Source organism: Argopecten irradians, chromosome 8 (genome assembly GCF_041381155.1).
Source record: "Argopecten irradians isolate NY chromosome 8, Ai_NY, whole genome shotgun sequence".
NCBI classification, from domain to species: domain Eukaryota; kingdom Metazoa; phylum Mollusca; class Bivalvia; order Pectinida; family Pectinidae; genus Argopecten; species Argopecten irradians.
The window spans coordinates 14,790,184-14,803,482 of NC_091141.1; the positions used below are offsets into that span (position 1 = coordinate 14,790,184).

The 13,299-nt window shown below is 36.0% G+C and overlaps 1 protein-coding gene across 1 annotated transcript; it reads left to right on the forward strand.

The window, feature by feature from the left end:
• The first annotated feature begins 5,586 nt into the window (after window positions 1–5,586).
• LOC138329459 (uncharacterized) lies at window positions 5,587–7,604 on the forward strand. The gene has a single exon (XM_069276476.1). The coding sequence runs from the start codon at window positions 5,610–5,612 to the stop codon at window positions 6,966–6,968; it is 1,359 nt and encodes a 452-aa protein (XP_069132577.1). The 5' UTR covers window positions 5,587–5,609; the 3' UTR covers window positions 6,969–7,604.
• The last annotated feature ends 5,695 nt before the right edge of the window (window positions 7,605–13,299 follow it).

Below are 13,299 nucleotides of genomic sequence, written 5' to 3' on the forward strand. Positions count from 1 at the left end.
TCATCCAAACCCCAAGTGACCAATACCCAGATAAACTACCCAACATTCACTCGACGTAGACAATAGACTAATACCATATAAGGACACAAATATGATTGACATACACATTACGTCACATTCACATAACTCATCGCTCTCACTAACACGTGCCTTTTCCGCGCGCGCGCCAACGATCTTGTCGCATTGCGTATCCGCGACCCGCGACTATCGCTACACGGACCATGCGAACGGCACTAAAATTTAACGTATACAAATAAAAGTATTAAAATAACATACTACATATTAAATTAAATTAATTTTGAAATGGGATTTTACTTTCTAAACACTTATTTTGTTTTGCATTATATATCTTTGTTCATTTATTGATGTGATTGATACTGGGATGTACATTACGAATTTCATGCAATTTAGAAAGCAATGTGTATATTTGTTGTGTCATAAACCAAATGGAATATTAACAAGGGACATAGTCAATTCAGATCGCGCCAATGGAGATGTCGAAGCTGAAGTATGTTTGATTGTGGATACTTATGTGATATAGTAATAAACCAGGAAAAAGGAATGAGCCTAAAGAAAGATGGTGTATAATTCAAGTGTCAGTTGTTGAATCAAAGTATACAGCATTTTATATTAGACTATTATACACAAAGAGTTGGGTGGAGTTTTACAGAATAAAGTACAAAAAGTGAAAACCTTAATGAATATGCAAAAGGCACTACTAGAAATTATCTCCATAAGACTAATGTTCAGCCTATGGAGTTCTGTGCATATATCTCTAAACCGGTTTTCCAGTTATGCTGCGGAAACGAACCTGGTACAAAAATATTATATTTTCAGCAATGTTTCCATGGTTACGGAAAAAAGTGCAAAGAATGAAAACCTAAAAATAGCAAAAGGCACTACTAGACCATAAGAACAGTGTGTCTATGAAGTTTCATGGAAATATCTCTGCTGGTTTTAGAGTTGTGCTCCGGAAACGTTTCTTACACAAAAATCTGCCATTTTCAGCAATGTTTCCATGGTTACAGAAAAAAGTACAAAAAGTGAAAACCTTAAAATAGCAAAAGGCACTACTAGACCATAAGACCAATGTGTCTATGAAGTTTCGTGGAAATATCTCTTCTGGTTTTAGAGTTATGCTCCGGAAACGAACTGGTACAAAAATATGATATTTTCAGCAATGTTTCCATGGTTACAGAAAAAATGCAAAAAATGAAAACCTAAAAATTGCAAAAGGCACTACTAGACCATAAGACCAATGTGTGTATGAAGTTTCGTGGAAATATCTCTTCTGGTTTTAGAGTTATGCTCCGGAAACCATTCGTACGGACGGACAGACGGACGGAACCCATTTGTATATCCCCCGCCAACTTCGTTGGGCGGGGGATAAAAAAATAATTAAAGATGACCCACCGCCGAAAGCATAAACAACACCATTCATTTGAACAATAACTGAATTTCCATCATGTATATATTGTCTAATTAACACAAAAATACATACAAAATAATTCATTTTGCTTTTGGTAAATGTGCAATAGAGGGCATAGTTCCATGGACTTTGTTCGGGACGCAATCAAATATTTTAAATATTTTTATCTAAGTTAAATAAGAAGCTCACACTTGTCAATGGTGGGATTGGTGTTAATTATGAAACTTTTGTAACTGAAGAAAAATACCTATTCGTCCCCTTCTTTTTTGCTAAAGCAAAATACTATTCATCAGCGTCGTAGCATCTTGATCATTATTCTTTAGAATTGTTATGTTTAAGATTTTTTACATGTTTGTAATATCAAATCCATATGTAGCAATCACGGATATCAAGGAATTATATAATAATCAAAATTATATATCTAATAGCCAAGGTGAACAAGAGCGGCAGATTTATAAATATGAATGGGGAAAAATGGATGACTCTGGTACAGCTAGCTGATTAAAGTTAGTTAATTCATAATTTATCAATGCAATTTCAACCCTTTTAATAATATGTATAATAATTATCCTATAATTTTTGAAATATTTATCTCGCTAACCCAGCTTCTCTTCCGTTCCTTGGTAACCACCCCCCCCCCCCTCTTCCCCCCTTTTTGTACCCACACGCAACACACCGCATACATTATTTTGTACCCACACGCAACACACCGCATACATGGGAGGCCGTCCTTACATGACCATAGCTGTTAAGAGGACGTTAATTAATCAAACAAACAAACAAATTTTGTACCCCCTCTTCCCCACTTTTTTGTACCCAACTTTCCCTAATTGCTCTTTCTCAAACTGCACTCCCCCTTTTTTATTCAACTCTTTCTTCTATGTTTGTTTGTTATTGTCACGTGCAATTGTCATATGTGTAAGTTTTATGGTTGTATGAAAATGGGTGTGTATGTATGCAATCTATATGTCATGGTATGAGTCTGTGCGTGTACCTTAGTCTATATTTATATGAGTGTACAATTAAATAATGGAGGGAACTACTAATGTATTATAATGCATTAAAATTAAGCTCAATAACGGTCTACTCCCTTTTGGCACTATAATTAATTTCAAGTTTATACGTCTCGATGTAAAACGAAACACATGCATAATATGTGTTAGGAATGAAAATTGTATGTTTTTATATGTTATGTAACTCTGTATTTGTTTCGTAAAACTTTGGAAAAAGAAAATAAATACAAAAAGAAGTTTGTAATAGTTAATACAATGAGGGAACCCTTAGTAAGTGACTTCTTAAAGATGCTCCTCCGATGACAAAGAATGAACGATTCTCATAATTTGAACAGTAATTGGTACTTAATCACGTATGTCTTATCAACACAAAGAAATGTAAAATAAGTTATGTTGCTTTTGGTGCAACCGCATTAAGTACTTTATTCAATATAGGACTTCAGTGACATAGTGCCACATTTTTTTCGGGATGCAATTAATTATTTCTTATATTTTTATCGTGAAGTGAAATTAGAAGCTCAAACTTTTCATTGGTGGTAATTTGTTTGATTAATTAACGTCCTATTAACAGCTATGGTCATGTAAGGACGGCCTCCCATGTGTGCGGTGTGTTGCGTGTATGTTGTGCGAGGTGCATGTTTTGGGAGACTGTGGTATATTCATGTTGTGTCTTCTTGTATAGTGGAACTGTTGCCCTTTTTATAGTGCTATATCACTGAAGCATGCCGCCGAAGACACCAAGCAACACACCTCACCCGGTCACATTATACTGACAACGGGCGAACCAGTCATCCCACTCCCTGTTTGCTGAGCGCTGAGCAGGAGCAGAAACTACCACTTTTATAGACTTTGGTCTGTCTCGGCCAGGGGACAGAACCCAGAGCCTTCCTCGGCGGCATGCTTCAGTGATATAGCACTATAAAAAGGGCAACAGTTCCACTATACAAGAAGACACAACATAAATATACCGCAGTCTCCCAAAACACGCACCTCGCACAAATACACGCAACACACCGCATGCATGGGAGGCCGTCCTTACATGACCATAGCTGTTAATAGGACGTTAATTAATCAAACAAAACAAAAACAAATCACAGGGGCGAACGCTCAACTCATGGCCAAAAGTGAGGCGGTGCCAAGGGAGGCATTAGGAAAGATAAAGCTATTAGGAAGAAGAGAAAAGATAAGATCCTAAATTTAGTCGCCTTTTACGATCATGCAATAGGGGCAGCAGGTACAATTCTAACGCCCTATCTACAGGGCCGTGGTGGTAATTACGTAAAGTAAGTAACTTTTGTCACTGGAGAAAAATACTAATTTGTCTGTTCCCGTTTTATTGAAAAAAATACTATTCGTCAGCATGGAGCATCTTTAAAATATTGTGTTCCAAGTGCTTGAACATTATGAACATTGTGCTAACATTTGAAAACAATATTATATATAAATATGTATACGGCACATATTTAAATCACTGATTTATGTTTTTGTATCCTTTGTCAATGTTAGTTGATATTTTGTAAATAGATTTATTTCTTGCATTCTTACGATATATATTGTATAATATTTACAGCGGCTTTAACCGAAGATGCAGAAAAAATCCATCAATTAGAAAAACAGTTTCTGTAAAAGTGTATCTATAAAGTGTTTGTATATATTTCACCACCTCTTTTTAAATAAACATTATACAAAATGTGTTTGCTTTCGTTTTAGTTTGATATTGAAATCATATGGTTCGAGTTCTCATTCAACAAAATTGGCTGAATTACCTGATATTCTACATGTTAATATTTAGAAAGTAAAGAAATACTACCACTAATGCTGAATTTAAAAGAAAAACTTAATGCATAAAAGAATCATACTTCACTGAAATGAATATAAATTGGATGTTTACTGGAAACTAACTGATTAAGCTCGTTGTGCAGGTGATTAGAATTTGCGGGAAAATATTTGATGAAAAGTACAATAGATTGATTTACCTGAAAAGTACGATTTACCTTTTAAAGTAGTAGACGATTTACATGAAAAGAACAGTACACCCCATCCGGTCACATTATACTGACCATTGGCGAACCAGTCGTCCTACTCCCTGTATGCTGAACGCTAAGCAGAAGCAGGAAATATCACTTTTATACACTTTGGTGTGTCTCGGCCAGGGCACAGAACCCAGAGCCTACCTTACAGGGGCGAGCGCTCCACAAAAGGTCAAAAGTGAGGCGGTTTCAAGGTGTTAGGGATGAATAAATTACGTTAGGAAGAAAAGAAAAGATAAGATCCTAAATTTAGTCGCCTTTTACTATCATGCAATAGGACCAGCAGGAACAATTCTAACGCACTATCTGCAGAGCAATTTACCTGTAAAATACAGTAGAGCGATTACCCTGTATAATACAGTAGAGCGATTTACCTGTATAATACAGTAGAGCGATTACCCTGTAAAGTACAGAGCAGCAATTTACCTGCACACACAAACGTAATCTTGATAAATGAAAAAAAAAACATTTTTCGTTGTTTTAAAACAATGTGTTTCGCATATGCTTTTAAACTGATGTAATTTGTATAAAATTATATATATTTTACGGGTTTCATATATTTTTTTCTTTATAGTTTTGTATCATATCACAGAATTTTTAATACAAAAAGTTGCATACAAACGTAGCATGCACAGTAAACAAAAACTCAAACAATAAAAATACATAACATCGGCACGAGTAATAACGTCAAGAACACATACAGAAAACTTAAAGTATAAAAAAAAATAAAGCACGCTGATAACGAACACGTGTACAAAGAATTCATGGCTATAACGTAGTATTTTACATTACCCGACAAGGTTCATATAAGTCACGTTTTACGATCATTTAATGGGGTTATCCTGTATAATTCTAATGTCCTACATATTAAAACTATGGCATGTTAGGTATTGAGAGTCAATTGATTGTACAAAAGCTAAAAATCAAACAATTAAGAACTTATAACATCATTTTCCTAAATTTTAAGTATCATTTTGCTGTTCTAGAACAGATATCGTATTGCTGCAATGGTGTGTGGTGAAAAAAAAAAGATAAAGTTCATTGTTATCAATGGATACAACAATGACGTAACAACGACCTTGCTGATATCTCCATGTGTGAAATTGTACCCATGTATGTCTGGTTGAAGCATTTAAAATGGGTGTACTTTTAAAGTATATTTTACTATTCGCCATGTCATTTGACCTGGTTACATGTACATGTGATGAGTATATAGGACCTCCAGGGAAATATGACTGCGTACAGTTACCAAAGTACGGAAATATTCCTCAGTGGGCTACGTGTCTGTCAAACGATTATATACGAGCTAAATCACATGGCAGAGACAAGCATTACGAATGTGTATCCAACTCTACCGCGTTTTGCTGGTTCCAGTGCATGTGCGAGACGTATGGTAAATGTGAAGGCGGAGAAGTTTACGGTGATTGTGTCTGTGAATCTGAAGACAAATTCGACACGACGATATCTTCACAATTAGCTTTGCCGTCTTGGTGCTTCAGCCCTGACGGTAAAATGTGTTCATGGTACCGGGAATGTCTTCAAGAACTTTATCCGTGTAAGGAACATGATGCTGAAAATTCAGTTACCTATGCCAAGGCGTTTTGTGAGTTGTATTCTAAACATCAAACGGAATTAAATCTCACAGGACAACGCTGGGTAGATGTTGTAAGAGCATGTCTACAGCTCGAACTCGTGCCTATTTTTCGTCCATGGGCCACCGGTGCCTGTGACAGAATTAAAACCCAAGCGTTTGCATCTCATGGCAAGTGTTATGGAGCACAAACCACTAATGTATCATTTTGCTCCCTCAATCTCCATGACCAGTTGACGATATTCTGGACAATTAAAGGTGCGTTTAGCGATGGATTCGTAGAACCAGTAAATAGCTTATGGGATATGTTTTTCGAATGTGTGACACGGAGACAACCTAGTGTTGATTCGGAGGGTTACTATATGGCCTTGCTACAAATATTTGTGAGGAAGTCAACTTTTTTCGCTGAGAATAATGACAGATATGCGGGTCAAATTTTAGATGCCATCGCAAAACAACAGAAATGGGAACAAACCGGTATTTCCTGGTTTGGGTATAAAGGTTCTTTTCATGAAACAATATTCAAAGAAAACATGGCAGAAACTATTGACCTATCTGATCTACAAAGTGTCCCGAAATTTCGGATTGATGCCATACTTGGAATTAAACATATATTCGACCTTAATTATCATAACGTCACCAAAGTTAACATGACTGACATCGTCATGTCATTAGAGTATTCAATGGATTGGGGAGATATTTGGTTGGATAGTGATACTCCAGCAGAAGTGTTATCGATCAATGTATGTGGAGATATCAACTGCAATTTTGTGTTTCTTCAGGTAACCTCTCCACTATTTAATGGGTATACCTTGATTAACGCAGCCAGTAAATTAAATGATTCATTTTTGTTTAAAGTCATCTTCATAGTCTACGCCTACTTCGTAAACTACAATTACTCTTGAAACATTGAACATATGATAGAAGGTAATATTGAGTCATATTAATCTTTCATCCAAAAGTGCTGATGTTTTCGTGAGTTCATGTGTTATCGATGTTTTAACAAAATAGTGCGGTCAATTATCCATCATGTAATAACATGGCATTTTATGTGGAATTTAAACATGCATGTTACGGTATCTTTTGTCAGTGAAATATATCTGCTAATTTGCCAAAATATTTATTTAAAATTTTCAATGCCAAGTAAAGAAATCATGTCTGGTCAATCGTTTGTTATTACCTATGATATACATGTAATAGCTATTGTGTCTTTACGAACGTCTTTCTCGTATCTCAATTTTAAGACAACAATGTCGCGTAAACAACTGGTAGTACGACCAACGATAAAAAGAGAAGGGTATCCTACATGTGCGTGTCTTAGCCTGTCCTAAATACGATAACTGTGATAAGAGTCACCACGCATCATTGTGTAATCTGGATGTCAAGGTTGATATGAACTTTTTTGTATTTAATGTCATTATTTTCTCTATAAGTCATAATGATTTGTTTTTAAAGTGTGGATTTCAATTGATTGTATCTTAAATTGTTTATAAGACGCTAATGTCAATGCAGATAGCATGTTAGTAAAGTATGTTAGTGAACGAAATAGGTCACAGGAATTATCATTTTAAAATATATAAAATTGAAAATTTATGTCTCTTATACTATCACTTAGAGAGACGGTTTATATTTACTTGGTGAGGAATTTTGCCATCGAGGTATTACACTTTTAGTGATAATTAACATAGAATAATTAAAATTACTGCTATATGTTATACACATAGGGTTCAAATAAAAACACGTGACTTAATCCAAACAACTACCTTATATCATCTCTTTGTGTGTCCAAATATAGTTTTAAATAAATTAACGCCCACTAATGATATTTTAATTATCGGTGTCTTTTGGAACGTCTACTAACAATATCAATTCACAATCAATACAATCTAACATGGCCCATGTGTCAGTAATAGTCACATCCCATAAGCTAAGTGAATTCCATACATATTTACAAAATTATATTTGAAGTGTAAACAAAGATTAGACAATCGCAGAGGATGATATTCACACATGCATATATATAATCATCCTACTTTGTTACCCTCTATATATACTATTATGATAATATTCAGAATATCATTCCTCGTCCGTAATGGAGTTGGACGACTGTATCGCTGTCAGTAACACGTGATCGACAAGGCTGTTGACAAGGCAGGATTTTCCATTATGTCTGTCAGCCTATATAGACGTTTACAAGTAGATAAGATAACATCAACTAGGTCAAGGGGCATACGAGTTCACAGCTGAGTACCAGATGAGATGCAGGATGCGTTTGTATATAAAATATACCTTGCTGTTGTCATGTGCATTAGTCGGTATTAACTGTCAGTTTTCCAAGGTTAACGTTACATCTCCGAAGTTACCTTTATGGTGCTACAATACCGATGGCACGAAATGCTCTTGGTATAGGGAATGTTTGGAAGAACGATTCCCGTGTGAACAAACAGATTCTGCCTATGCTGTTACCTTTGCCGAAAAGTTTTGCGACCGGTACGCGAAAAACATTCAAATGTTTTCGTCATATGGTCAGCAATGGATTGCTGCAGCAAAGAAGTGTTTACAGGTGGCCTTGGTGCCTATTCTAAGTTCTACAGTCAATGAGTCGTGTGCTGACATCAAGAGCATCGCGTTCGCGTCCCATCCCAAGTGTTATACAAGTCCTTCTGATGGATTCTCCTTCTGCTCCCTCAATCTCCAGGACAAATTTGCAGTATTTTGGACTATCAAAGAAGCTTTCCTTAGTGCTTTTGGAGAAACCATTAAGGCTATCGCTATAACTGCTTCGGATTGCCTTTAACGGTACTCTATGTGCCACAACTGCGCGAAAATTTTGGCTTGTTATTTATTCTTCAGTAAGCTATTTCACACCAACAAGTTGGATAAATTAAGCTGTGAAAATTATTCAAATGGACAGACATACATTTATGATTTTTTTATAAATATTAGTTACAACACAGGACTTTTGCACTTGTTGTTATGCGTTATGTATATTTAGACGCAAACATACATTACTATTACTAATAACGCTGTAAAATCGTTTTAAGAAATTGTAGATCAACAATATGATCTGACCGTATGTACACATTTTACTGTAGAGGTAGATATCATTTTCAGCTCTAATTTTTACATGTACTTGTAAAATTAAAACATTGTCAGTATTGTAATTACGTTAACATCGCAACTGAATTGATAGATTATCAAAAGATTAATAAGAAGCACTGTTACAATATATCACAATGTATGTTTTGATTAAAATTATCCAGTTAATCAACATTCTTATTTCCTTTATTTACTTATGAATTATTACCATCAATTGATTTTATCATTTACTGTGTAATACACGATAATTTATCTTATATTCTCCGTTGCTGTTTATTGTGTACTTACTGCATTAACTAGATTAAGCCTCTAAACTGCATCCATGTATTGTACACGGGCACGTTCAATAATTGATGTGTAGGTATACGTATATTAATTCGTTTTTTAGATTTGCTTCCCTTGAATAGATATTTTTGTGCATACTTTATATGTTTAACCTACGCATTGTAAGGCACTTTACAAATTAATGAAAATGGGAAAGAAAATTAATACTTTCATCAATATGGTATCAAGAGGCCCATGGGCCTTTACGGTCATCTGACTATTAGCACAATACAACAAAGTGGTTTAAAGATTTAACCTATTTAACCCCTGTTTGAACAAACTTGGTAGCTCTTCATCCCAGCATGTCACAGCATTTTAGCTTATTTGACCCCTGTGACCTCGAATGGAGGTCAAGGTCATTCATTTGAACAAACTTGTTTGCCCTTAATCCCAGCATGCTACAGGCTAAATATCAGTACTCTGGGCCTCCTGGTTCTTGAGAATAAGTTGTTTAAAACTTTTTTAGCCTTTTTGACCCCTGTGACATTGAATGAAGGTCAAGGTCATTCATTTAAACAAACTTGGTAGCCCATCATCCCAGCATGCTACAGATTAAATATCAGTGCCCTGGGCCTTTCGGTTATTGAGAAGAAGCCGTTTGAATGAAAAGTTTACGCACGGCGCACGACGACGGACGGTGCATGATGACAATAGGTTACCCTGACCCTTCGGGTCAGATGACCTAAAAAGGAAAACATAGAGTGCAAAATACTGATAAGAAAATCAAAGGTCCAGGTCGTAAAATCGTACATAGTGGTAAATCAAAATCGAAATCCATATGCAATATTTTGAATTTTTTTAATGTTTTTATTTGTGGTTTGAATAAATAAAACTTAGTCGCCGTTATATCAACATGTCCTGCAGGTAGGGCGTAAGAATTGTACCTGCTGCCCCTATTGCATGATCGTAAAAGACGACTAAATTTAGGATCTTATCTTTTCTATTCTTCCTAACTGACTCTATCTTTCCTAATGCCTCTCTTGGCACCGCCTCATACCTGGCCTTGAGTTGAGCGTTCGCCCCTGTGAGGAAGGCTCCGGGTTCTGTCCCAAGGCCGAGACACGCCACAGTCTATAAAAGTGGTAGTTTCTGCTCCTGCCTGGCGCTCAGCATACAGGGAGTGGGACGACTGGTTGACCCGTTGTCAGTATAATGTGACCGGGTAGGGTGTATTGCTTGGTGTCTTCGGCGGCATGTTCATTGATATAGCACTATAAAAAGGGCAACAGTTCCACTATACAAGAAGACACAACATGAATATACCGCAGTCTTCCAAAACATGCATCTCGCACAACATACATTTAATGTACACGCAACATACCGCATACATGGGAGGCCGTCCTTACATGACCATAGCTGTTAATAGGACGTTAATTAATCAAACAAACAAAAGTTATATCAATAGCTATTGTGATTTAAATGAGCATATGTGCGACGTTGCAGAAGAAAGACATTTTTTCCACAGAAAGCCACAGCCGATGTTCAGCTTCGTAGCACAAGCAACAAAACGACTTCTTAATTGCATTATAGACGCTTGTTACTTCACTTAAGATTCCTCACATCACATCCCTAAGAAAATCATACGCCGTTGTTTATCATTGAAACAAACATCTGGAATGACTGTGCAAATATGTATATATGCAATATGTCTGATTACAAATCATCATTTGTTTAATTTATTCTTTTTTACAAACATTATGCTATAGGAGCATCAAGTACAACTGAAACGAAATTTAAAACCAAAAGTTTGAGTATGGAGGATACACGGGAGGCACTCTTTAATCAGAAGTAGATATACCGTATATTAGAGTATAATACTACAGCTTAACGCATTTTCAATGAAGTCAAGACACAGTGACATTAAAAAAAGTTTTTACCACAAATAAACCATGTGACTTCTCCAGTCCCATATGCAGTGCGACACCTTGACCCAGACACATCATGGTCGACTCTGCGAAGTTACATAATTGGTTTTACGAAGGAACCCCATCTTTTTGAAGTGGCTTTATATTTAACAAGTGAAAATAAAACTTTATTGTAAAGGTTATAGTCAATACGTCCTTGTGTTTCATTATTAACTCACCTGGCCGGAAGGTTCGCCCGTGGTCTGTATGTGACCTAATTATAATGTACAAGAAGACATATAATGAATACATTGTATACCGCAGTTTCTCAGGACACGCACCCACACTTCATGCGCGCAACACACGCATGGGACGCCGTCCTTGCATGACCCTAGCTGTTAACCGGACGTTTGTAATTAAACAAACAACAATATGTATAACCTATTCGAATTGCATAAATGGATATATCATTGAATATAAGCTCGTTATAATAAATTTACCAGTGCTAATTCATTATTGCAACTCATTTACATCCTGCAAATTACAGACTATTTAATAGGCAAAATAAATATATTTCAAAATTTACCTGTACTACACAATTTCAAAACTATCACCAATCAATTAGTCATACTCAAATTAATTAAAATGGACGTATTATACATGTTTCTATGTCACTCAGCTCCATTACTATCAGAAAGTATGCACATTAATACGGCCATTTTGGATTTAAATTCAAAACGAGGTTTTGTCATGAGTGGTGGAATTTTTTCATGCGACTAGAGGTACACGCACCCATTCAATTCCAATGATGAGATGAAATTCCGATATCTGGTCTACCCAAGATTTTTGTCTCATACGGCTAACAGAGGAAATATCTGTAGTAAGATGGTTTACGATATAACACAACTGGAAATTTGAAAAAAATGGTTTTATCATAATATTAACAACAAAAGCTTCACATGTGAGAGTGAAACCGGACCCTGCTTAATCGAGCAACCGGATCACACATTAACTGCATTGCCAGTACTGCGCAGAAAGATTTTTTTTATTTAAAGCGACATAAGAATGCTTTTGTGATAAAATCAAAGCCAATATTTTCATACATGAAGACAATATTTCAAATTCGCCATTTTAATTGTAAGAAAGTTCAAACAATGAAGCTATTTTCGGAACTATCTTTTGTGTTGCCTTAGTGACGAGAAGAACTGACTGGCGGCTGTTCCGTGGATGTCCATACATGTACGAGGACTAATACAATGTTGCAAATGTGTATACTAGTGTTATACCGGATACATAGACTTTGACTTTTTCAACAGCGGAAATTTTAAATTGGTTAAAATATAATAATCGATTATCAATTTTGTTGCTTGCATTGACTGATGAAGAAAGTTAATCTCGTGCAAATTGTCTCTTCATTTGCTCGAGATTAACTTTCTTCATCAGTCAATATGCACGCAACAAAATTGACAATTAATCCTTAAATAATCTGTAATATATTAACACATCTACGTATATTATGACATGGTCTTAGGGCAAACCTTCACAATAGTCCAGTCTTTGGTACAACCCTAACTCTTGCAGTATTAGTTTTATATGAGTCTTATAAGGCATGTATTTGACTCCCCTCTGTTAACACCAGTAATGTTGGTAGTGTATTACGAGTCGCATACCAGTACCTGTAAATGGATACGTCCCGATTGGTTACAAATGTCTCATAAGCAGGTTAAGAAGCCCGACCAGGAAGATGAAGATCCTGGAGGGCATGGATGTTGTTTGCGCATTGGAAGCTACATTTACCAATCTAGTATTGGATGGTACATCGATACATCTAGTATTACAATCTACCTCGAAACAGACCACCATAGAAATAACGTAGACTTGATTTCCGTCTATGGATAATCGTAGATATCCATTGCGGACTGTATTTCCGAGCGGTATCGCTGCTTCTGTCGCGTTTGCCATGGTAACA

Coding starts and splice junctions, on each gene's coding strand:
- LOC138329459 (XM_069276476.1), top strand. CDS start 5,610: ATGGGTGTACTTTTAAAGTATATTTTACTATTCGCCATGTCATTTGAC.